This window comes from Pseudochaenichthys georgianus, chromosome 20, assembly GCF_902827115.2.
Source record: "Pseudochaenichthys georgianus chromosome 20, fPseGeo1.2, whole genome shotgun sequence".
Classification (NCBI taxonomy): Eukaryota; Metazoa; Chordata; class Actinopteri; order Perciformes; family Channichthyidae; genus Pseudochaenichthys; species Pseudochaenichthys georgianus.
Window position 1 is genome coordinate 2,374,711 of NC_047522.1, and position 27,245 is coordinate 2,401,955.

Here is a 27,245-nt window from a genome sequence, read left to right on the forward strand (position 1 = left end):
ACAAGAGATGTTATGCTTTAATGAAATAATATGTGATCCAAATCAAACAAAAATTAAATTATCAAGTGTCACAATTCAGTACGATCATTAAAAAACAGCATGAAGGAAAGCTTCGTCCTGACTGTAAATTATTATTAGAGAATAGATTAGGCAGTGTTGGATGTAACTAAGCATATTTAATCAAGTGCAATTGCACATCATAAAGCTTCATTTCCATTACTGACTTTTTGTTGTTGTTTATTGTCCAATTACATTTAATAAACGGCCCAAAAGCATTACAAATAAATCCAATAGCTCCACCTCTTACAACTACAACAGAAACATGCTATAATGCACCACCATAACTATACAATATAAATACATCTGCAGTGCAGGGGTAATTCTATAGCACATACTGGATACTTTTGATACTTTGAAAGTGCATTTCGCTGAAAAATACTTGTTCTTAAGCTATATTTGCATTGGGGAACACTTTAACTTAAAGGTGGGGTTGGTCATTTTGGAGAAACCAGCTCGAGTGCGCTAGGATTTGAAAATACACAACCGGAAAAAATCTGCCCCTTCCTTCAGACTTCCTCACGGAGCCCCTCCCCCAACACACACGAACGCGCACGTGACCAATGAGGGCACGAGATAAGTGTGTGCCCCGATGGAAGGCTGACAGGCAGGTAGGCCATCCAGTTACTTTAGCCGGCTCAGATGTTTGGTCGTGCTTTTCACAGCGCCACGGCTTCCGCAGACAAAACACTGACAAATTATCAAGCAAATACAGCATCTTACTTACACATCTAACAGACACTGAGCAACACTAGCATTCATTTGGAGTCCTGTTTCTGGCCGCAGTGTAATCTCCTGTTAGCGCTTTGTTCATAGTCTCAGATTCCTAAGGGGAAATATTTGTCTCTTTAGGTTTTAAACGCTCTACTTTGTTTCTTTGCTGTTGGGCGTTTTGTATCGTCCTGCAGTTTAGTTCCTCCTTGGTGGATACTGATCGTGGCATTTGCTTAAGGCAAAATACTGCTTGATATTATGTGTGTTTGCTATTTTCTGATCACTTAGTAAGCACCCTCCTTCTCCCTTGTCTTGCTCAGTGTTGCTCTCTGCCGTCGTCCCGCTCCTCACCACTTATTAGTGAGAGCTGTGGCTCCTAGCTAGTAAGTGAACTAAAAGCCCTCGCGGCTGTAAGAAGGTAGAAGGCAGGCGAGGTGTTACTTAGATAATTAGATTTGTAGAGCAGCAGTGTGGAGCCTTTGTTGTGAGATGACCTGACGAGATCTCACGTCCGTTGCTATGCACGCCCACAAGTGTTTACCTTCAGATATTAAGAGCATACTCTGAAAAGAGCCCAGCAACATGAAGAACGTTTTACTCATCAAAGTTATCTTCGTTAGCTCCTGGCTGTTGATGCTTTATCTGTAAACTTCATCTGTTTTCTGTTCCCACAGTTCCCTCGTTGATTTCTCCTTTCTTCCTTGAATCCAAATTACCACACCATGCCCATGCACCAGTGATCCTCCTAGTTCTTGTAGAACTCTTCAAAGGGATCGGTACTTTTCAACCTGGCCATGCTTTGTGTATCAGTTACGTCTCGAGACAACCATTTTAAAATGGCGTTCAGTACACGAGGCGGGACTGCTGACTCTGCATTTAAAGACCTAAATATATATATTTCCATCACTTTATTATTTGTTCATGTGCAATGAATCATCATCAAAATATATGTCATTAATCAATGAGAACACAGCCTGGTCATATTGGGAGTGGTATTAGGTATATGCACTTAATATTTCCACAATAATTAAACAAATAAAAACCTATTAAACCCGAGTGAAAGGACCTTGCAAATGCAGTATATTGAAAGGTAAAAAATAGCCAAGATAGCTAAAAATGAAGCACCTTTTTTGAGGAAAGATGGGAAAATGGACGAGGTATAAAACACAAAACTAATGACCCTCCAATAAGATGTGACAATTAATGTAGGTGTTAAATGGGGATTTCAATTTGTTTGTGTATGCCTGTAACTCCATCAATTCTTAAAATGCAAAAAAGGAAGAAAATTAATATTTCAGTCACAAACTGAACGACCAATATCTAGACACAACCAGGTGTGATCGACCAGTGGAAGACATACTATGTGTTTGTGTGTGTGTGTGTGTGTGTGTGTGTGTGTGTGTGTGTGTAGCCCGCTCCAATCCCTCTCGATGCCACTAAGCGTGGGGTGTGTGGTGTGAAGTGCTCCCTGTGGGATGATCAGCAGCTGCAGGAGGTGATTTGCTCGGAGAACCAGGACGATTCCTATTGGATGTTTCACTTTCTAATTTTCTTTCTGTCACAATTCTTCACCCTGTGTGTGAATGGAGGTGATGATTCTCTAGTCACTAGCTATCTACATGCAATGAGAGGCAGAGCGGGGTTAGACTTATGGAGCAGAGAGGAGTGATGATTATTGGTTTGCAAACGTACTGCGACTCATTCTGGCACTAACCTTATATTTCACCGTAATGATAGCAACGCTGAAGCGGCTGAACGACCACAACCCAGGTTATCTTTTCAGTTCTGTTCCGTCTGTCGACAGGATTTTGGGAAAAACAACTTGCCTGATTTTACCAAATGATGTCTGTGCTCTCCAATTCTAGTTTGGACATTGTTTATCAAAAGACAGGGTGACATTTTGACACAGTAGCCACCATTAGAAAGCTTACAACTCATGATGTATAATCTTATGGTATCCTGGCTTGTTTTAGAATAATACTGTATTTATCATTTTATAATGTCTGTATTCATATTTGTCATTGATTTCCTTCGAGTCCATGTCTAATGTATTAATTTAAAAATCCTGAAAACATTTTGTAATTCATAAATAATGTTATCTGTGTTTATTTGAATTGTTTTTTATGTGTAAAAAATGATTGGTTGCATTTTATGTACGTCTCCCAATTTGCATGTTTTTTTCATTTATTTCCTATTCTAATTAAGTTCTGTTAAAACGACTTATTTGGACCAATAACTAAAGCAAATGTCGTCTTTGACCTAGATAACAAATTGAACCCTTATTTCTCTATAATAATTCAAAAAATAGATGCTGCGGACCGAGGTCAAGCATTTTATTGATTGACAGTAATCCATGAGACTATAAAAAAGATGGCACAGCTGATTGGATTAAATGTCATCAACAATGAAATAGGATTCTGTCAGCAAGGACATTAAATCCATAGAGAATAAACAGCGCAGAATGAAGGCAAATAGCTGGAATATAGATTATAATTAGTAGAGCAAGGTCATATACAATTATTGATATAATCCTCTCCCATAGTTCTTCAAATATGCAGAGAGGAGGTGAATCTGGTTCATGCAATGCCTCCATATGACCACTAGGGGGCAGGTTGTCTCTCCATAAGTGAGCACGTGAAGTGAAGAAATGCAAATATGCAGCTACAATAAAAGTTGATCCTTGAAATAATAAAATATGACACTTTCTAAGCAGAAGTGTAAATATGGAGCAATGATGAACATGCAATGCACTTGTATAACATGTGTAATATCATGTATATATTTTCTTAGTAGCAGGTTGGTCCATTATAGTATATTGTAACTTATTCTGTATATTTGTAATAGTGTATTATTTAGAGACTTGTTTACAAGCTTCAATAACAAAACATACCCCAGTTTTGGATGAATAAAGTATATCTAATCAAATTGTATGCAAAGTATTGCTATCTAATCTAATGCCACAATTCATGATGAACACACAGAGATTGCTAAATTTTAGACTGCAAGCTGTTAAGAAGAGATTTCATTGAAGAAGTCAAGTTTTTCTACTTTTTTTTTCCCGTTCTTATTCGAGCCAAAGCAAATCCCTTTCTTGGCGGACCATAGACTGCAAAAACAAATGTATTCTGATCTGAAAGCAACCGATAACTGGGTTTCACAGGCGGCTGCCATCCATTTAGAGCCCTCCTTAAACTGCAGCCTGCAGCCAAACCGGAGCATTTCAGCCCAGAACAAAGTCTGTAATAGTTAAGCTGAATTCTCACTCCATCCCTGACAGATACGGACCGAGGCCAGGTTGTATTGATCTGCATTAAGCTGTTTAGCTGCACACAACTCAAGAGCACACAAACCCACAGGCACAGATATAAACCAATACATGTGCACACATATACAGTCCATGGCGCAAACAAATTCCCATGCATGAGCACACACATGTCTGTCCTGCTCTGTCTGATACACACAGATATGCAGTCACAATCACACACAGTCATACAAACACACACACAGGTCGATGCTCTCTCTGCTGCTATACTTAGGCTGTCTGCTGGAAGTGGATTAACAGAGGACAAGCACTCTCATCCGAGCCGAAGACAGGACACTTCACTCCCCTCGGACTTAAAGGGTAGCTTTGGTATTTTTCAAACTGCTCCTTTTCTCATGCTTTTGTCTAAAATGGGGACAGGTATTTTTTTAACTTGGTTCAGTATTGAGCGCTGCAGCCAATGTAATCCTTCGTCCACTAAAAGTGTTGTGTTTGCCACTGGCAGACTCAGATTGCTAAGTGTCTGACAACATTTTGGAAAGGACACTACAGAGAAATAAAACGTTTTACTTGACCTTTCAATTTATACACTGGGTTTGTTATTGTGTCTAACCAAGTATCGCTCGTGGAGAATTACCGTACTTTTCGGACTATAAAGCGCACCTGCGTATAAGCCGCAGCAGCTAAATTGTCCGTCTGTCTTGCTCTCGTTCTGTCTCTCGGTTCCACTTTTACTTTCGCTACCTGTCTCACTCTTTTCCGGCCTCCAGCTTTTCCTGCTGGAGCCCGCCGCTTAAAGGTGGCGGGCGTGGACCGGTCCTAGAGCCCATAGAGTTAAAGGTGGTTAATTTTACCTGTGAAATCCATAGATTTAGGAGGTTCCCTAGTGGCCGTTAGCTGTACAAAAAAAATGGGGAAAAAAGTCGCGGTTTATAGTCCGAAAAGTACGGTATCCTTCTGAGATCTCGATAGAGGAGACTTGTTGCCAGAAGACAAGAGTTAACACGTGAGTAGGAGTGGAGAGAGGAGTGAGGGTGTTGTTAGAGCTTGTTGTGCTGGAGTACACTCAGTACAGAAAGCATAACTTGGATTTCAGAGCCAGATTTCCCCCGGCGGGACTTGGTTAGACTCAATAAAAAAAACAGACAAGATCGAGCAAAAGGTTCAAGTAAGAAATTCTCCTTAGGATCCTCCACGATGTTGTCAGACACTGATGTCAGTTGCAAAACACTTGTAGTGGACATACAGTATACACAGCCGTCTGAATCACTGTTGATAATACTGCACCAACGTTTTAACACTAAGAAAAAGAAAAAGTTTGGAAAAAAGGATCCAGGCTGAAAAACACCAACGCTACTTTTTAAGGGAAGGCAATACAACGCTCTCCTTTGATGCTAGCCAGTTGGATCGTGAATCTAAAGGGATCGACATGAGCCAAACGTCTTGAATATGTTGGAGTGACCAGATATGTGTGTACAGTACCTGGATGGTGATGTTCCTGTCGACCCGGGACATGTTGATGCTGTGCGGCTGTCCGTTGGCAAGGTTACGCTGGTCCACATCGATAGAAAAGGGCTCCCTGAGGCCTCCCAGGTTATAGCGCACCTGAAGAGAACCTGGAGAAAAACAGGAAAGAGATTAGAAACCTGCTCTGGTTTTATGAAGCTTCACACTTCTGCTTTTACGCTTCTCCAAGATCATTTAAGCTTATCACTAAATACCTGGCTGCAAAGACATTGATGACATCGAAGACGTGCCAGTTTAGTTCATAATAGACTTTTCTTCTTACAGAAATATTCTCATTGAACTGAACACTCCAGGTCCAAATGTAGTTTTCTTTTTGAAGTGATGGAGCAAGGAGGGGCGAGGGATAGAGGGCGAGACCCTGAATGATTGATTGGCCCCCAGCTTGACAGGGGGTCATAGATAACTTCTATCCCGGGGCAGTGGCAGTGCGGGGGGCCCGACACTTTGCAGCTGCACCCCCAGGCAGTGTGAGCATTTTGTAGTTGTATTTTTATTTTTGCATCGATTGCTAAAACGCTAGATGGCACTGCCAATATTTTACTTTTCGTATTTCATCAAAGCACTTAGCTGCCAGTCAGCGGCTCAGTGGGGGGGCCGCAGACCGGGGGGATTTTCTTGGAGATTATAGAAGCTTCCAAACTCTGCTGCGAGGACAGCCTTTAAAAATGTACTTTGCAGCACGAAACAAGTCCAAGCAGACTTCTTAGTGGTGAGTAACTAGAACATGCGTGTGTGTGTGTGTGTGTGTGTGTGTGTGTGTGGATCTTACCATTCTGCCTTAAAACCACAGCCAGATAGTCCTGCGTGTTGGAGCTGACGTACATCAGAATAGCAGGAGCGTTGGATGTGCTGAAACTAAAGGCCACCTCCTCCTTTGTCAGATTCACTTCATGCGGCGTCAGCTGGTGCGTCAGGATCTTTGAGTCTCTGCTGGCTCCTGCCACTGCTTCGGGCAGGAAGTTGTACTTTACCAGAGTCCCCGCCTCAAAGAAACCCCCGACATCTGGGTGAGACGACAGAAAGATGCATAAACACACACGTAATGCAAGCAGGTGAACACACAAGTGCAATAAGTACTTTTTGTTAATGTGTCAACACCACGATATGTGATTAAAAAAAAGCTAGGCAACCGATGCATCTATGCAGAACAAAGCAGAAATCGAGACAGCCAGACTGAAATAAATTAAAAGAAAAAGACTTCCATCAAACAGTAGCCACAGGGAGGCAGTCATCAGCTCACACACGCCAAGACACAACAGGGTAGACATATTAAAGGGCTGGAGAGAAACACGCACACATAAATATGGCTGTGTGCAGGAGGTGGAGTAAAGTGGGTGTTAAATTGCTGTGAAAGCAAACAATACATTGTTTACCAGTACATTAACGGACCTAATGGCATATTCCAGCCTCCTTTCCAGGAGGCTTATTGATTCTCCTCATCAAGTGCTGGAAGAAGGAACCTTATTTTTCTCAGGTCACGCTTCAAGGCTCCTTGTTTTGGTTTATGTGTGTGTGTGTGTGTGTGTGTGTGTGTGTGTGTGTGTGTGTGCGCGTGTGTGTGTGTGTGTGCATGTGTGTGTGTGTGTGTGTGTGTGTTACTGAAGAGAAAAGAAAACACAATGCGTGTGAAATTAAAGAGAATGGTTGCAGGGAAAGCAGAGAGTCTGGGATTGTGTGTGTGTGCGTGCGCGCGCGTGCATGTGTGTGTGTGTGTGTGTGTATGTGTGTGTTACTGAAGAGAAAAGAAAACACAATGTGTGTGAAATTAAAGAGTATGGTTGCAGGGAAAGCAGAGAGTCTGGGACTGTGTGTGCATGTGTGCGCGCGCGTGCATGTGTGTGTGTGTGTGTGTGTGTGTGTGTGTGTGTGTGTGTGTGAATGGAATATATTTTGACAAGTTTGCTAAAATGTACACCCTTTATGAGTGAGGAATATTCATGTTCTGATGTTAAAGCCACATCCTTCCTCTCCCACCGGACACACTGGTTCAAGCTACATTACTGAGATCTAATAGAAGCTTTATTAGTGGAAATTGGTCAACTTCTCAGACTGGAATCGTACAGAAAAGCCTCGCTTCTGTTCAGCCACATTTCCATCCTCCAATCCGCGTCGCACTGATATCGTTTCGGCTCTGGGAGTCTGGAGGGACCCATTTTACCAATTGTTCTGCGTTAACCAGGCGGAAAGCTTGTGAAGTTCTCAAATAGCTTGCTTCTCACTTCTCGTTCTGATGCGGCAGAATTCTTCACTATACGTGCTCCTGGGTATTAACCGAATCAAACGCAAATCAGTCAAAATGAAGTATTTCTGACAGAGCAGCACGCTTGATTAAATTCCTTATCTCTGTTACAAAACAATATATTGAAAAACAAATCAACATAACAGCCTCAATATCTTTGGACTAAAGACAGAAAAAAGATTGCTTCTTGCCTCAGTTGTCACGCCAGATATTGCGTATAAGCCACCTCTTTAACTCCTGGCTCTATGTGCCATATTAGCACGCTAACGTTAGCACAGTCAGCTTCCAAAAGCTATAACTTAACATGAAGGAGGCCAGCAGACTGCCAATCCTCTCTGAATGAAAGTAGTACTTTGTTTAATTTAGTTTCAGAAGTAGTAGCATTCACGCTTTTTATAAAAAGGTAAGAAATATCCGATAATGCTAACCTGGTAAATGTGATTTGAAAATATTTCCTGTTTACTTTATAATTGAAACATTTTGAGAAAAATCTAATATTTGAATAACTCTGGCAGGGCATGAGGCCAAGTCCTCATTTAAAAGGTGGCTCTGATTGTAGCTATTTATCGTTAGAGACTCTTTAATTATGATTTACTTTAGAAATGATAACACCACTTTATTTGAAATACTTTTTTATCATTAAAAATATGCAGGCTTGGAATCTAGATTCAACCGAACGATTTATTTAATAATTGTTTTAATATTCTCTAGGTCTTTAGCCACTGTATATAAACGTATGTTATGGTTTTATCAATGTAAGGTCTGATGTTTCAGACTAGGAAGCTCATAACAGCTTCCTCAGTTTATTAGCTCCTCAGCGGCTCCAGGAGTAAATAACAATCTACTTGCTATGTGACTAACTTTGAGAGATGCAGCCTGTTTTCATCATTCAAACCAAGTTGAAACTTCACAAACTTTCTGTTGTTATATTTGATCTTTATTCAAAAACCCTTCAGAGTGTGTGGGCCTTTGTGTAACCTGTCTTAGGCTTTTCTGAGAGACAAGAGAGACTCTGACTTGCTGCCCAGAGCCTCAGCAGCAACACACACATCTGTCTGGAAGCATGAGAGGGAATGAGAAACTCTGCTCCAGGGCAGGGGTCTGTGTGTGTGTGTGTGTGTGTGTGTGTGTGTGTGTGTGTGTGTGTGTGTGTGTGTGTGTGTGTGTGTGTGTGTGTTCATGTTTATGTATGTACAGTGCACGTGGGCTCCATGTGACCCTCAAGGGCAGAAAAGCATGAAGAATGAGAGTGCGTGTAATAATAATACTGCGGGGTCCCCTGAGCAGTGTGTAAATATGGATACAATGGAAATGCACTATGCAATTATGACTGGCTTCATGCATTTTTCACTCGCTGAGAGGACGGAGAAAAGGGGGAGACGTTTGGGAGGAAACAGAAAAGGGGCAACTGGGAGAGGAGAGAAAGAAAACAGAGGGCCACAGAAATAAAAGAGGAGGGAGGGAGATGTGAGGAAGAAATGCTAATTTAGAGAAAGTAAAGGAGGAGAAAGGAGGGAGAAGAAGGCAGGGAATAGGGGTACAAATGGGAACACGTGGAGAATAAGGAAGGAGGGAAACATACAAATCACACCACCACTGTAGCATCCTTGAAAAACATAATTTCTTGAGTTTTGACAATTGTATGTATTTTAAAAGTATGTGTTTTTTTTAATAAATGTTTAGGGGACTTCATCCACAGAAAGCACACTGGACGCTGCACTAGGTCAGAAACCAGAGGAGACTGAAGTCCACCGCAGACGGACCACTTTTGGACAAAATGTCCTCTCCATCAAAGGCAACTCTTTCTGGAATAGCCTCCCAACTGAGATACGGGATCGTCCCACTCTCAATAGTTTTAAAGGTCAATCAATCAATCGATGTTTATTTATATAGCCCAATATCACAAATGTTACATTTGTCTCTGGTCTTCACAGTGTGTACAGAATATCAGTATGACAATACGACACCCTCTGTCCTTAGACCCTCTGTCCTTAGACCCTCTGTCCTTAGACCCTCACATCGTACAAGGAAAAACTTCCAAAGAAAACCCAGTTTAAAGGGAAAAATGGGAGAAACCTCAGGGAGAGCAACAGAGGAGGGATCCCTCTCCCAGGACGGACACACGTGCAATAGATGCCGTGTGTAAGGTCAACTCAAAGAATGGTTGAGAAACAACCAGACGTGCGATCACCGCTAAATGCACTTTAACACACTCTTGCACTTTATAATAATAATAATCCTTATATTTATTATAGCGCTTTATCAAAGACTCTTAAAGCGCTTTACAAATACACATTACACATACAGATCATACATGTAATGGTCATCTACTGTGGACAATACCCACAGGAGCAAATTCGGTGTCTTGCCCAAGGACACGACGGCCTGACGCAGTGGGGCGGGAGCGGGTTTCGAACTGGAGTTCCCCAACGCCCCCTTGATCTGATGATCAAATGCACAGCCCACTGCGCCACCCGTGCCGTTATGCATCTCTTGTATCTTCTCGTGCACTTAATATGTCGTTGCTGCTATAGTGTACTGCCATGCGGTAGTAGACTCAGAGAGTCGGAGCTTTGATGTCAAACACTGACGGTTTATTTGGAGTCTCGGCCGGAGAGCTGACGAGACAGGTGGTGCGTCACGAGGTGACACAGCGGTCTGAAGAACTCTTTCTGCAGCTCGGGGTTTGAACTAGTTCGGAGTGTAATAATCAACATTCTTTATCAGTGAGACTAAACATTATGGACCCTGAATCTAACTAGAGCTCTCGTCCATAGAGAAGTATATGCGCCAGGGAACCTTCGTCCCTGAACAGTAAACTACCTCATGGCGGCTTGTGCTCGGTCACAGACTGGCAACAACAATGCGCCCAAGCTGTGCCGCCTTAAGAGAGATAGCAGCGATACCCAAGGCCGTAGACCTATGCCGTGGGAAAGGAGACAGTGAGAGGAGAACATGATGAACTGTGTCGAAGGTTGAATACCTAAGCAAATGATTCCCTAACACATATTATGTATTTATTTGTTGCTATGTTTACACATGTCATGTTCTTATATGTACGGATGGAAATGAGCTCAAAGCTAAAATCCGGCATATTTACACTTGAAGCATTATTTGTCTAAAGTGTTCATTAATGTGCATTGTCCCTTTTCAAATAAACGATTACATGAAATGAAATGAACCTGAGAAGTAGTGAATACAACAAGTGGGCGAAATGGAAAAGGAGGATTGGGGGATTCAGGAGAGGAAATTGAAGGAGGAAAATGTAAATGAGAGAAACCAAAGAAGCAACATATTTGCAGAGAAGAAAAAGAGAACAAGATTTTAGATAGGAGGGCAGGAAGTACCACACAGCAAAGCAAGAAGAAGTAGAGGTGCATTGTAGATGAAAAGGACAGGAATAGAAAAGACACGAGAGAAGAGAATACAAACAGAAAGAACATGGGTAGAGGGGGAGGAAACAATAAGGAACACAATGTGGTAAATGGAGACAAAGAAGACACACACACACACACACACACACACACACACACACACACACACACACACACACACACACACACACACACACACACACACACACACACACACACACACACACACACACACACACACATTGTTTTTCTGTCAACTTGTCAGCCCCCTGCCAAGAGCACAGGGGAAAAAACACTATTAGGCTTTAGGAAACAAATTAATTCACGTGTCGGGGATCAACTCCCTGACTGGGAGCTCTGACAGCGCGCGGCTCTTCCCCCCCAGAGCATTTTAAGAAAACTTGTTTCGGGAAGTAGAACTTTAATGAATCCCTCTGAAACACACACCATGTCGCAGCAATATGTGCCGGAGCAGTGTGATATTTCTCATCTGCAAACTCACAGAAACATACCGCTTAGTGACGTGGTTTGTTTTCGATCTGCACCGTTCTAGCATTCAGTGAGAGCACTCGGAAATCAGGGAGAATTGGCGGGTAAGCACAATATCACTCCCGATCGATAGCTTTTATCATAAGCCCAAAGACTTTCCGCGCTTCCAGACTGAATGGGAAGTGAGGACAATCACAGCCGAATATCACAGTGGGTTGCCAGGCGATGCAGCCCATTGCAACACACCCGCTCCAGCAGTAATCATGGCTGTCCGCCTCTGGCTTTGTGAACTAAAGACGGACTATGCCAGTGATCCATAGCTTCATAAAGACGCCCTTAAAACAGAGCGTTAAAGTGATAGTGGAGATATTATCACTCAGTGTGTCATCCTAAATCTCAGAAACAGAAAGGTAGTTTGCAAGGTGAGAGGAAGGGAATCAAATACATTTAAAAAACATCCTTTATCAGATCCTGTTAGATGCCTCGGGGAATTGCAAAAATCCCCACAGTGCTGGCATGGGAGGAATAAAACCTGGCATCAAATTGAAAGCCCACACAAAGAGAGATTGATTTGTCTTGCAATTGAAGTTTTGAAGATGAATACCAGCGCGATGCATTCGTGGCATTTATGGACCCGTGATCTACCTTTCGATTGGAGCCTGGAAATTGTCGTTTCTAAAGTGCCTCTCACCTCTGGTGCAGAACGGGCCGTCGTAGGCGGAGTCGCCGCAGTCACACAAGTATCCGTTGTACTTCTCCACACACTTCCCTCCGTTGCGGCAGTGCATCACAAAGCTGGTGCAGTGGCCTTGGCATCCTGGTTTGACCCCGGGCGTGACCTTTGCCCTTTCGTCCAGGTCCAAAGTGATGCCGTTCATCCGGAGAGCTCGGATGCACCCCAGAAACCCCCGCTGACCCCCCGCAGCACCTGAGGAGAAGAGGTAGATGGAAGACAAATACACAACAGGTAGGGAGGTGAGAGACAAGTCAGGGTCACGGAAGACATGTTCCAATGTAAGAGTGTTTGAATCTCTTTTGGTGATATCGGAGCGCCCGGAGGAAGACACTGATGTCCCGCTAATCACTCGCCGCTCCTCAAACAACCTTCAACTCCTTTTGTTTCTTCTCTAATTAAAACAGCCTAATGAACACTGCGTCTTAGTGAACATCTCGAAACCATAAACTCTAAACATAAATTGATAAACAGTCAAACACACACATGTTGAAACACACCGCACACAGCCCACCCGATCTGACGGGTCAACAGCAACATTAATGCTCAGCCTTGGGGTGTCGATAGCCATTCCTCTAAAGTGCCTCCATCGTCATTCTGGCCGTGCACCATTACAGTCTAACGACCCATTAGCTTGGACAGAGGAGGGTGTTAAACAGATTAATGTGCAGCTAAATGACTATAGCGATAAACACACTCATAAACATGCACCCACAGGTATAGACTCAAGCATCACCAGCACACCCACAGAGAGCAGATTCACTGTATGGACACACACACACACACACACACACACACACACACACACACACACACACACACACACACACACACACACACACACACACACACACACACACACACACACACACACACACACACACACACACACACACACACACACACACACACACACACACACACACACACACACACACTATCATTAACAAGAGCCGGGGGGCATTTTAGTTATTAAAACCTCTCCATTGCATCCTTCAGATTACAGATAAGTGTCCATTCAAGGAGACATGATAAGGAGAGCAGCCTTTAACACACACGTCCCCAAAAGCTGCATGTTCCCACCTCACACACACCTCTGTCACACACCTCCACCGACAGCACCGTTCTGACGGGATGACTAATACATGTTCTTAATTTGCTCCAGCAGACACACATCAGGTTGGCTCTCACATGCTTTCTCCACTTTCCATTCCCACACAGGGCGTGACTTTTAGTAAACCTGCTAATTCATCTATCGTGTACCTCTGATTGGCTGGAGGTTCCTGCCACCTGTTTACCCAGATCCAATCAGCATGTGATTAAACAGACAGCCGGCTCTGAGGCCTGTGGAGCCCAGGGTGGACACACAGGTACACACACAGGTACACACACACACACACACACACACACACACACACACACACACACACACACACACACACACACACACACACACACACACACACACACACACACACACACACACACACACACACACACACACACACACACACACACACACACACTCTGTATGGTGTGTAATAGAGCCTAGCTGATACTTACTGAAATCAATAGAGGCTTATATATATATTTTTGTATAGGGGTTATGGCTGTCACAATATCAGATTTTCATTCCTTAATGACCGAGGCTAAATAATAAAGTGTAGGCAGGAGAGGCTGTGTGACCGTACAACAAAGTGCTTCACAGTAATACTGACACAGTGAAACACGTGTAGTGTGTGTTCACACCGATGCTCGTGGCTCAAGGGCATGCAACCTGTAACGATGTGCTAATGAGGAATCATTGTATATTCATTAGGTTATAGACATTGACACATGCACACATATAATCAGGCCACATTACCAATTCGAAGAGAAATCGTAAATGTGAACCTTTCACCTTGACTGTGAGATTGTTAATGTGTGTGTTGATTTTATATGACTGAGTAATGAGGAATAATGAGTAAACAGGCAGTAGGGTCTTAGATACAGTACAGAGTTAAGGGAACATACGTTATGCATTAATAGGTACCTGGACAGCTCTTTTAATCAAACTTGTATCCTATACTAACATCTGCATGTTCACCTTATGACATTGTAAAGCCTTTTCGAGGTGGGAGATACTATCATATAATAGTGCTTTATTTGTATTCATGTATTTTTTATTTTAATGTTTCTTTTACTGTTTTTAAATGCCTGAATGTCTTTCATTTTTGTAAAGCACCTTCAATTGCCTTGTGTTGAAAGGTGCTATATAAATAAACTTGCCTTTTCTTTATATATGTTAATCTACATAAAGGTTTTACTATCTTTCTTAAAAGTCCATAATGTGCTTGTCCGCCCCGTAATGTATCACTGCACATAATTGCATTGTGTTAATGGTATGGTATGAATAAACTAAAACTACCACATCACAGATCGATGCGTCTGCAAGCCATTTCATTTGCAATTGGTGTTATTGTCTGTCCAAAATGTCACTTTATAATTTAATCTCATATGACACCTGTGTTAAATTGTCATAATTAGCATATAAAGTATTGAGTTATGGCCGAAAACTTTAAATGTGGTCACTGTGACCTTGACATTTTCTTCAACAAAATCTAATCACTTCATCCTTAAGTCAAGTTGACACTTCTGTAAAATTTGATATAAATTCATTCCGGGGACTGGCGGAAAAGACAATTCATTGAAAAATAACTCCCTGGCTAAACTTTAATCACCACTAGTCTGGAGCTGCAACTAAATCAGATGCAATGAAACCCATGTGTAACCATAGGTGAGGTCTGTGTACATGTTGTGTGTCACAGAGACATTTGATTACACTCATGAAATGCAACCTACTGTCTTGGCAGGTGAGCGATGCTGGTTTTCCTGTGACAGGTGTCGCACACATGCAGGGAGCAGAAACAAGCAACATGTCCATCCATGCAGACAGGGAAACAGAAGAAGGAAGGACAGAAAAAACAATCCAAACGAGAGAAAATGAAGTAGAAACATGCAAAAACATAAATAAACAAAAGTGTGATAGCTAGCATTAATCAAAGGGGCATACAAGAACAGATGGTGGCATGCAATGAACACAACGTGGCATGATTGATAGCTGTGCGTAGGTATGGAGTGAACTGGAGAGGTAAAAGTTAACAGAGTGAAGTGGATGACAGCCGGCTGATGGTATAACATTTACTCTCAGGGCCATTAGAGCAAATGAGCCACTGTGCAGTAAACACTAAAGCAATCAAACGCTTGATGAGGAGCATATTGATTGAGAAGGGGATGATACAGCAACAGATATGAGACCGGGTTCAGCAAAGCTTCTCGTTATATCCCTCCTGTCAGATGATGTGAAACCGTAGAAGCTGATTATCTTAGAAATTATTTCAAGGTTGCATGAATTCCATTCTGAGAAAATGTGTGAAGTGTCGGGGGAAGAATCCGTCGGGTTCAGATCAAGATCCTCCCCACTGTTTCCAAATCCCTCCATCAAACACAAAGAGGTCTGTATCTTTCCTTGATGTCAGAGGCCAAACAATGAAGCGCTTCCCTTCAGAGTCTGGGTCACTTCCTGTGTAACTCCTCAAAGCAATCCTGAGGTGAGGATTTAGGGAGGATTAGAGATCAGATATGAGACGGTGCTGACACTTCTATGGCCGTTGTTACAAAACCTGCCCTGCTTTCTCTCTCTCCTCCACTATCAGGTGTGTTTTTGGACGAGCCACAGACATCAAGCCTCCCCTTGTCTTCATTGAATAGAAAACTCAGAATACACAAATGCAAATGAGGCCGAGGCGCTATCTGGGAATCATTATGTTCCTGGTTTCATAGCCGCGAGTCGCTCGGTGACGAAACCTCTCTCGCACCTTCCCGTTTCACTAAATGAAAGTGCAAATACACTGAGAGGCAAATTGGGACATGATAAGATGAGAATGCTTCAGCGGCGTTCGCGTCAGCAGAAGTGATGAGACGGTGGAATTATATTATAAACGGGGATTGGGAAGGGGGGTTAAGGCTGTCGCGTCGGGACGCCTGATTGGAATTTGGAACAATCTCCTCAGAGCAGAACTTATTTCCAACAGATAGTAGAAAGTTTGTGATCCGCCTCAGCACTTTTCCTCCCATTCGCAAATCCCTGAAACTGTTTCAGCCCTGGAGTTTGGTTTATAGCGCATTGACAGCTCAGCACAAAAGGGGGAATTAGACAGAGAAGTGAAAGCGGAGGGAGAAAAACTGGACATATCTGCTGCCATTTGAACTGCGGGTGAGCTTGAGAGGGCATTGTGTGGAGGAGGGGGACTAAGGAACTAAAGAGACATCGTTAACCAAAAGTGGGCATAATGGTGTGAGGATAAGGGCACGATGAGTCTGATACAGAGTGTGGGCGGGATAGGGAGAGGGCTGATATCCTCCTTGTGCAATAAAAGTTTCTTAATCCAAAGATATATAAATGCTGAGTCATAGTATCAAAGTGGGAAAGAAATGACCTCTATAAGCAAATTCATTCATTTCTCGTCACACGCCCTCACAGAGGATCCGTTTGAACTTCTTTAAAACTCTGATCTTGTACTCGGATTAGTTTCAGGGACGTGCCTGAGTCCTCATATGTGCATATTATTCATGTTAAATGGCTGTATGCGTGTGCCTGCTGGATTAAAATGAATTTAATTAGCAGATTGACATGAAGCCTCTTAAGAGACGACCTAATGACTTCCAGGAAAGGATGCTATATATTTTAAAGAAACAATCAGACGTCCTCGCAGTGGATTTAAAGGGCAACGTAACTGTAAATAAAGACAGAATGACTTTGTATTCAATTTAATGCTGTCAAAGTTATCGCGTTAACGGCGGTAATTAATTTTTTTAATTAATTGCATTAAAATATTTAACCCATTTAACGCATGTGCAGAATGGCCAGACATCCCACCAGTGGCAGCGCCATGGTATGGCTGGGGTAGGCTACACCCATAGCCTACCAAGAAATGGCTTAGCCCCACCATGAAAAATGATGTTAAAGTAAGCAAAAAAATAATGTCCGCCAACTCGCGCTGAGAATTGCACAGACAGTTAGTAAGATTGATTTCAGTAGCCACTTGTCTGAAAATACCGAAGACCAGAAACGGTTTTGAAAACTTTTGTCACGTAGTGATTGTCTTCTTAATAGAACATCTTTGATAATGTCTTCTGGCCAATCAGAATCAAGATAACGGCGTGGTGTTGTTGCAGGAAGTCCCGACGGAGAATACTTTTGCTGTAGTACAGGAGTGCACATAACTGGTACGCAGGTTATGTAATCTGAAATGCGTACCGTCACTTGTGTCACAAAGCGCATTTGCGTACCGACGTACTTGTGAAGCTTTTCCAGAAGGCGGTTAGATCACCGGACGACAGAGTCGGTCTCCGTGTGCACAGACAGGGCTGCTGTTAACGTCGGTCTGTACAACGGAACTGTGCCAAAACTACGCCAACCGGCTGCGGAGGGAGACTCCCCCCATCACTGGAGAACTGCGCTAAAACAGCTGATCACAACGTTCACACTCTGTGGTCACGAAGTACTCCACTAGCCCCCCCCCCCCCCCCCCGTCGACTTTCCTGAAGTACTCCCCCGTTGATAGAAATCAACACACGTGTAATGAATGAAGACCCCACGGTTTGATGATTGACAGGTGATCTCTTTCATTTTGACACACAGAAAAATATTACAATAAACATGTTAAATGGATATATCCGCCTTCTTTCATTTATCTTTCCATTCCCACAACAATATACATAAATAAAAATTTAGTTCAAATGGTGATTAATCATGATTAATTAATTTTTAAGCTGTGATTAATCTGATTAAAAATTGTAATCGTTTGACAGCCCTAGTTCAATTAAGATAACAGGGCTGATGTTCTGAGGCTGCCGCACAGAAGAGCTCATTATTATTGTGTGTTTATCTCAATATTTTCTGTAATTGAGCCATGAAACTTCCCCAAATCATAACTTACATTAAGGCAATTAACACGTTGGGATATACAAATTAGTCATTATCTTGAGAATCATGCGGAAAAAGCCCTCTGTGAAAATCGTGAAAGGATATAGATAGGAATGAAAATGTGAGTGTGCGTGTGTGTGTGTGTGTGTGTGTGTGTGTGTGTGTGTTTTACCAACGTAGAGCTGGCTGAACAGCTCTAGGCGTGTGTGTCCCTGAGCAGGAGCGAGCTGAGAGGCCCGGTACGTTTCATCCAGCTGAAGCACGGCCTGTTTCACGTTTCGCTCGGCCATCACACGATGCCATTGGTCGTCATTGAGGGGCGTGTCCGAATGCACCGTCAGCTCCACGGGTCCGTTTCCAACGTCGAAGGAGAAGGAGATGAGTTTAGGAGCTGCACAGAGAGGGAGAAGAGGAGACATAATAAGCTTAAGGCATGTATTAAACCACATGAAGCCCCTCTCTCTAGACCCCAATGTTCTGTTGCTCTGCACTCTGCAGGCAGACATGTTCTCCTTGTCATTTCAAATCTAATGGCTCATTTGTTTCAAGGCCCTTCATTTGGCTGGTATAGATTTCAGATATGCAACAGACGACGGCCCACAGCTTCGGACAGGATTAATCTCACGGCAGTCGACGGATCCCAGCCGCTTTTGAGATTGCACGACATCAAGCTGTGCACCGGAAGTTAAAAAGCAGTACAACAACGAGAGATCACCAGTTGAGGAAAAATAACAGAGAGGATAAGAGCAGAACAATAATATGCAACCTCTGGGCAAGATAACCTTTCTGTTCGGCATGACCATTCCTAAAGTAAGTGGATTTATGGGTACCTGTGTGTATGTTTGTGTGTGTGTGTTTGTGTGTGTGTTTGTGTGTGTGTGTGCCAAGTTCAAATGCCATGAAGTTCAGTAGCCTTATATTTCAACAGACCAACAGGGGGCACTCTTATACCTTTTATGACCATAACATGTGAAATAGTCATGGATATTTATGTATGTGTGTGTGTGTGTGTGTGTGTGTGTGTGTGTATTTGTGTGTTTGTGTGTGTGCGCGGTCTCGACCTGCCACCTGTCCATTCCAGATGTGTTTGCGACTGCAGTAGAGAAGACACTGTCTGATGGCTTTTAACCTCTCTGCAGGGAACAGTGATCAATCTGTGTGTGTGTGTGTGTGTGTGTGTGTGTACCTATTTTCACCTCGATCTCAGCTTGAGACAATTGCAATGTCACAGCTTTTGATAAATACATTTCAGAGTCATCTTTTCTACCTGTAACCCACTGTTGGTTTGGACTCTCTTCGTATTATTGGAGCATTACGTTCAAAACGAGTCCTTCGATGAACGCTTGCCACTGCAACATGTCAAAGTATTTCTTTCCCGCCTTGAAGGGAATAACGCAACAACGAGAAAACAACGAGGGGAATACTTTTCCTGCTGGAAAGACGATTTTGCAATTGTCACATTAAAACCCAATCGACTCCGTAATGTTTGGTACTTCTGTATAACAGCTATATATATTCTGGGCGGTGCCATATGGTGGTTATTGGCAGCGATGATGAATAACCACTCTGTCTGTTACCACTCCGTTATGGCCTCATTAGACTCAGATATTAGACCGCATACCTTCATGCAGTGGTCAATAGGAACATTTACTTTCTTTTGCACGATCAATATGCCTGGCCTTTCTCTCCTTTTCACATTACTTAACTCTAATGATCTTTTTCTTTCTTTCATTCTTTTATCCCTTGCATCCTGACACTATCCTTTCTTTCCCCTTCGTCTTTTATCAGTTTCTCAATTTACATCTCGCAATCATCCCTACAATAGCATTAACTCTGCCCCCCCCTCCATCTCTCCTTCCTTCCTTTATCCCTTTTCTCAGACACTATCATTTCCTCTTGAGTTTCAACGACACCCACATAATCCCGCCTAGATGGTGTAAGATACATCTGAAGAAGCGCTTAAACATTTCACTTCCCCCGATACACAAGCAGACACATAGATGCATGTACGTACACACATCGAGGCCTGGAGTGTAAACCCTCTGACAGGCTTTAGTACACTGAACTAATGATGTCTGTATGCAGGGAGCAGCGATCACTTATTTTAAACGCTGAGAGAAAGCCAAACATATATCAGATTACCCCGGCGGAAACAATATCTTAGCAATGAGGCTGTATGGCATATGAGTGTGTGTGTGTGTGTGTGTGTGTGTGTGTGTGTGGTTAATTGTCTGTTGTTTTAGCAGCATTGCAAACAAGATGGATGCCCTACGACTTTCTTTTTCTACTCAGTCCAGACAGGATCGAAAGCTGAAGTGCCCTCAGAGTACAGAGCTGTCTCCTCTATTTGCATACCTGTGATGGATGCTACAGGTGTAAGTGTGTGTCTGTGTGTGTGTGTGTGTGTGTGTGTGTGTGTGTTTGTGTGTAATGGGAAGTTCCATTTAGCAGCTTTTAAGCTATCTTCAGAGGGCTGGCAGTGTGTTATCACTTCTATCTCCTTCTGTTCACTCTCTGTTGTTCATCTCATTTCCTCCGATGGCCTCTTGCTCTGTTTTCCACCACTGTCTGAGGCGGCCTACTAACGAGAGAAACTTGATTCAAACACCACAGAAAACCTGCTGCTGTCGACGCTCAGACATGCTTTGAAGCAACTTGTCAAAAGAAAAGATCTCTCTGTGACAAAGACGCTCTGGAAATCTATTGTATCGGCAAAAACCCCTTTCTTTTGATTTCTTCCAGAGTATTTCTTAGTGTCTACATAGATCGGATAAAGATTATCTTCTGAGCGTTTTAAAAGTAGAGCCTGTTAAATATATATTCTTAGTGGTGGCTGATTTTCGCTTTAGTAGATAACTCCATATTACTTTACATGTCAGAGAGACATCTGACAACTTTGAGAAAGCGAGTGATGCATAGGCCTCTTCTACACTTCAGATTTAAACTTTATTTCTGTTTGGCCTTCACATAAAAAAAGGCAATAACAACATTCCGTAAGCCGAAGTCTCAGCAGGAAAGAGCATTTCCCAGCTGGATCCCAGACTGAAAGTGTTTTTAACCTTTGGGCGAGACTATCGCGGAAATTGCAGCCTCTTAAAGACCCAACATATACTTTCCAGTGAGCCTCAGAAGTCGAGCGTTTCTGTATTTGAGGACCCTCAATCCTGTTACACGTCCACTTCTGAATATGCCCCCAATGCTGCCTCTCAAATATTCTTCTTAAGATTCAAAGAGGAACAGTGTCCGGCTGATGGCTCCTTAAGTCCGCTGAGGTCACAGTGATGTGTGTGTGTGTGTGTGTGTGTGTGTGTGTGTGTGTGTGTGTGTGTGTGTGTGTGTGTGTGTGTGTGTGTGTGTGTGTGTGTGTGTGTGTGTGTGTGTGTGTGTGTGTGTGTGTGTGTGTGTGTGTGTGTGTGTGTGTGTGTGTGTGTGTGTGTGTGTGTGTGTGTGTGTGTGTGTGAGCTCCTGCAATGCCACAGCTATGCTATTCTGTCTTAATGCTAGTCATTTTATACCTTGACCGGATTGGGGCAAATAAAGCTTTTGCACCAGCGAGAGCAGAGAGGGCAGAGATTACGTGTGTGTGTGTGTGTGTGTGTGTGTGTGTGTGTGTGTGTCCAAGAGAGTGTGTGTGCATGCAAGTCGTTTCACGAGTGTGTCTAAACATGTGCTGTGGGGCAAAACGCAAGATGATAGCAAGGGAGAGACAAACACAAACGCATATCTCCTCTGGCCTGCTGGACACTCACTGAATCTGTGTGTGTGTGTGTTATCACCCCCTTTGGCAAACCTCTCACACTCGTCAGTGTAGTGTGAGCACATTGAGTCTTTCATGCAAGAGTATGTGTGTGAATGTATGGGCAGAAGTGGAAGAACTGTTTACTTCGGTCAAAGTAGTTCTACTACCAAATACTGGATTTAAAAGCATCAATATATACCTACAATATCAAAGTTACTTATTCTGCGGACGAGCCCATTTCAGAGTAGTATATATATCGTAAGATACGATAAATTGTTGAGTTCATCACTTTAATGTCGCAGCTGTTAAAAGTAGTGTTTCCTGTATGTACTGCCGGGCAGCTTGTGAGAATAATAGCCATTTCATTGTTAAAAAAGGCCTGTTGCGCCTCATGAAACGTAACAACTACCACCTGTAGACTGATGCTTATTAGAAGATGTATGGCGTATCTAGGTATCTTCACAATGAGGTGGTTCCTGAGCAGTTTCCAGAAGGATGCAGGTTAGGAACAGTCTTTAATGTTTGTTCAATTTTGTCTGGAGCTGTCCATGGGGCTGAAACCCTTGGCTCTGTTGCAGGAGGGAAACTGCTCAGAAATCCCCTTATAAGCCATACCTATGGAAGTCATGTGTCCAGTAGTGTCATCCTCTTTTTGAACTCATGGTCACGCCCCAAGAGATGAAACCGGCGGAACAGAAAATGTCTCCAACATCTCCAAAACACCGTCAAGCTCGTCCTGGTTCACTGCTCTTCGGTTCGACACATAACTTCACGTCCTTGTGGTTTCAGAAAACTGCTGAGCGTGAGATTTCCTAACGAGTGATGTCTTCCACAGGCCGTAAAGGTGAACTCCGTGTGACTGATGGTGCTGAGAGGACACTGCGGCTGGCACCAGTCTGCTTCCATAGCTCTTACACTCACAGGTGGAGTGAGGCAGAATGTATCCACCTTCACCTCACTGTGTGTATCCTCCGGCTCCTCACCGACAACCAGCCGTAATGTATTTGTAAATCAATGCTTTCCGCAGTTACTCTCAATGGGTTCAGCTTGGTAATTATCTCTTCTTCTTATAGTCTTCGAGGTCTTATGGCCCTGACACACCAACCCGATTTTGGGAGTCAGAGGCCGTCAGAGGCTGTCGGGCATTCGCGGCGCCGTAGTCAGGTTGGTGTGTCCCGCACCGTCGACCGTGACACGCCTTATTTGGACTGCCAGACCCGATGCATGGCCGATTCAACATGTTGAATCGGCCATGCATCGGGTCTGGCAGTCGGACCAAATAATCACTCTGATTGGCTGTTCAGCTAGCAAATCAGTGCATGAGAAGCGAAGCGGAAGTGAGGGACGTAAACAAACGATTTAAGAAGGCACACACAGACTGCTATTCATTTTCATCTCATCATGGCGATCTGGAATGATGCAAACGAAGACCTGCTCATCACCTTGATCCAGGAGAGGCCAGCTCTGTATGATATTACGGAGAAAAGATACTCTTCTTCTTCTCTGTCTTCCGGTTGTTGCCTCTTTTGAATGACGAATACACACTACCGCCGCCTGCTGGTAAGGAGAGGTATTGCCACTCACGCACTGAAGTCGGTGCGGTGTGTTCCCGTGCGACACAAACGCAGGAGAACACGGCCAGGCAACAGCCGACTTCAGCGTCGGCTAGTCCTCTGGTGACTGCTTGGTGTGTCAGGGCCTTTATGGGTCCTCTTCCTGGTCCCTCTTCATATCCGATGTTTCTCTCTGCTGTGAGATCCTGTTATGTTGACACAGCTGAGACGAACAGACTGCAGTTGTGACCTTGTATTTTGTCACAAGTAGCTTGAGAAATATAAAAATAGCAATTGCGCACCTGTTATTCGAATGTGTCAAATAAATATGTAAACACATCTTATGCTGCTCATCTCATTGAGCGACAATACGTCAAATAAAGAAGTGTTTCTTTCCGGTAAAGATTAATCAGAATTAGACACATATGTGAGATGTTTTTAATTGATTTCGTTTTGTATGTATGCTTTATTAAAGTTTACTTCTGTGTGTTGGGGAACGTGACAGAGTTCTGACTCTTCAATGTGTGTGCAGGTACACAATCAACACTTACACTTGTCACGGACACCATTGAGTGACTCAGTGTGTGTGGCGGCCCGTCCGCACGGCAGCGTGCGTTGAACACTTTTGAAGCTTCGACGGAAGCGTCAGCCAATCAAATCATATGCCCGTACATTGTGATTGGTTGTTGGTCGAGTTTCAGACACGCCCACCGGCAAGCTTCAACGCACGCCGCCGTGTGGACGCTGCGTAAGTTGACATTAGAGAGGTAAACGGTCGTGTTAGCAGGATTACTTTTTTTAATAAAAGGAGAAAAAGGGAGTATTTGTGTATTTCCGTGAGTGAGAGTTTGTGTTTTCTCAACCCTGAAAATGGGTGATTTGGTTAAACAGAGGTTTATAATAGACATAATTATTGCACACACACCAATTACCTTAAATAAATGATTGCTCTCTTTTGCAATCACAAAGTAGCACGACATAATCAGGAAGGCAATTGACTGTCGCTGTGCATCTGCATCAGTGTGTGTGTGTGTGTGTGTGTGTGTGTGTGTGTGTGTGTGTGTGTGTGTGTGTGTGGTGATCACTCAGATATCTTACATTTCAGCTCCAAACGGATGAAGTCTGTGTTGCCCAGGTTTTCCAGGAAGACGCCGTAGGGAGCGCTGGTTTTGAAATAGAAGGAAATGTCGGCGCTGGTCTCGCCCTGGAAGGTGGCGAAGTGCAGGTAGGAGGACGGGGTGGTGAACGACGCGGCGTTCCAGTAGTTATCTGCGGAGAAAAGAGATAGAATGAGCACTGAGGCAAACACTATTCTGATCTGATAAGCCGCAGAATGAATTCTTCGTAGAAATAGTTTTATTTCAAATGGCGATGCATCCATTTTCAATTCATTCCAAAGAGCTATCAATCACTTCTGGATAAAAGAGCGTTATCTCACGTCCTTTGTTAATATCTCCTCAGAATTCATCACGTACAATTCTATTCCTGTGCAAGGGTATTAACATAGCCTGTCATTTCCTGCATTCCTTCACTACTACTTGATAGAGAATCGGTCATCTCATAGCCGACGAGGACTTGCAATGGGATGCATGGATACGGTGCGGAGGGATTCTTTGCTAACTTTTCTAATGACTTTTATGAAGCGACACCAGCGGCAGCTAATGTAGCAAAGTAGCCCGCGTTAAACAGCTGCTGACGACTGATCAGACTGTGGTTGGTGAGGGGACTTCTCTGCTGTCCTCCCCCGATCTCTCAGGGAAGATGACGAGTCAGAGGAATAGGGAGAGGAAGAAGAGGCCATGTACGGGTGAGAGGACTGAATATTGAAGAGGTGACGGTGGATGGAAAAGAGTGGAGGAAAGGGAAAGGCAGTGGACAGCTGAGAGGAGGAGGAGGAGGAGGAAGAGGCGAAGAGTGGAGGCTAATGTGGTTTGAACTGTGTGAGGATCGTCCTCAGACCCCCCACCACAACCCCGGAGGAGCAGTGGAGCCGAGGGGGGACATATGTGTATGTGTGAATGTATATTGATATCAACGAATCACAAATGCTGGAAATAAGTTGCATATGACATTTCTACACAGCGACACGTCCGTTTTATAACTTCTGCATGCCTTTCTGTGAGTCTATGTTGATTTGTATGTTCACACGAGTCGTATGCGTGAATGCCTGCACGTGGAGGTATGCACTGGTATCCCTGCATCTGTGTGTGTGTGTGTGTCTTCTGGCACAGTGCGATAAGCGCTCCCCAATGACATGGCTGAGCTTCTCCCCTCTCTTCCTTGCCTCACATCCTGTCACCGGGGGCAAGGGCAGATAGCGGCCACACACACACACACACACACACACACACACACACACACACACACACACACACACACACACACACACACACACACACACACACACACACACACACACACACACTGATGCTTTCTTTGTGATTAGTGTGTTTGAAGTCGGGATACTGTTTATTTCTCCACGGGGGGCAACAGCCAATTATTGAACCGGGTTAATTGAGGACTAACCAGGAGGAAGCCTGCAGAGGCTGAGGAAGCAAACAGTTATGTTCACTGTGTTGTTCCATCGCAGCAAGAAGGGCTGCCGTAGTCGGTGACACTCGGATATACAATCACTGACTGAATGCTCGGGGGTTGTTCTTATGATTGCATCATATGCAGGGGCTCAAAGGCACACATTATGATCATAAGCAACAACCAAGTCAGCTGGAAAGCATAATGATACACACTGAGAAGTCGACTTGTGTGTGTACTGGATGAACAAAGGCAGTCCTTTTACAGTAGAAATATGTAGCATTGTTTAATGTGTGGTGGTTTATATGTATATGCGCTAAATAAGACATTAAGCGCCTGGAGCCAGAGAGTAGACAAAACCAAAGAAGGACAAGAGGATATATAAATAGAGCCCTGAGGGGAGGAAGCTTCAGGAGGGGGAGAGAGGGATGAGGGAGGAGGTGAGAGAGAGGGCTCAAAGGAGAGAAGCAAAGGAGAACACACATTAGGGGGTTGATAGCAACTGATTGTTGGAGAGGAAACAGAGTTCGAGGAACACACTTTGAAGCCAAACCACGCCGGTGCCAGATCCACAGATGCAACTGGTTGGCTAGGCTCTGTGGCACATTATCTCTCACACATTGAAATGTTTGTCAAACAAATGCTTCCAAACAAACCCAACACATAAATCCCTTCCAGTCTGAGACACTATACCTATTTAACTGGTCGCTACAAAGCCAGTGAACACACTCACAGCGCATTGTGTTTCATCCAAAAACTAATTTGACAGAGCACAACGTTTGCCAATGACTCCCTGAAAAAGTTGGCGAACAAAATCTTTAAACGTAGAACATCCCCGTGATCCTGAGATGTTCTACTAAGATAGGGAAAAACTATCAGGTGTAAACCAATCACAAAAGAACCGTCTTGTATCCAGAAACCCATCTAACCGCCTTGCACGGACAACAATACGACGAATCAGGAATTCCTCAGAGAGAAAACGGCACTCACTCTTCACCACTTTGTCAGAAGATGTTCTTTACAGATATATGTTTCTTAAAGGCATGTTGTGGATGTCT

General features: G+C 43.6%; 1 protein-coding gene across 1 annotated transcript in view; it reads right to left on the reverse strand.

The window, feature by feature from the left end:
- Positions 1–2,371: 2,371 nt before the first annotated feature.
- The window catches only part of cntnap2a (contactin associated protein 2a), a 365,546-nt gene continuing 340,672 nt past the window's right edge, over positions 2,372–27,245 (reverse strand). The window contains exons 18-23 of the mRNA XM_071206976.1: positions 24,754–24,924; positions 18,536–18,754; positions 12,354–12,590; positions 6,330–6,563; positions 5,516–5,649; positions 2,372–2,386 (exon numbers count right to left, since the gene is read on the reverse strand). Coding sequence (XP_071063077.1) covers positions 2,372–2,386; positions 5,516–5,649; positions 6,330–6,563; positions 12,354–12,590; positions 18,536–18,754; positions 24,754–24,924 — 1,010 coding nt within the window. The remainder of the gene's footprint in view (positions 2,387–5,515; positions 5,650–6,329; positions 6,564–12,353; positions 12,591–18,535; positions 18,755–24,753; positions 24,925–27,245) is intronic.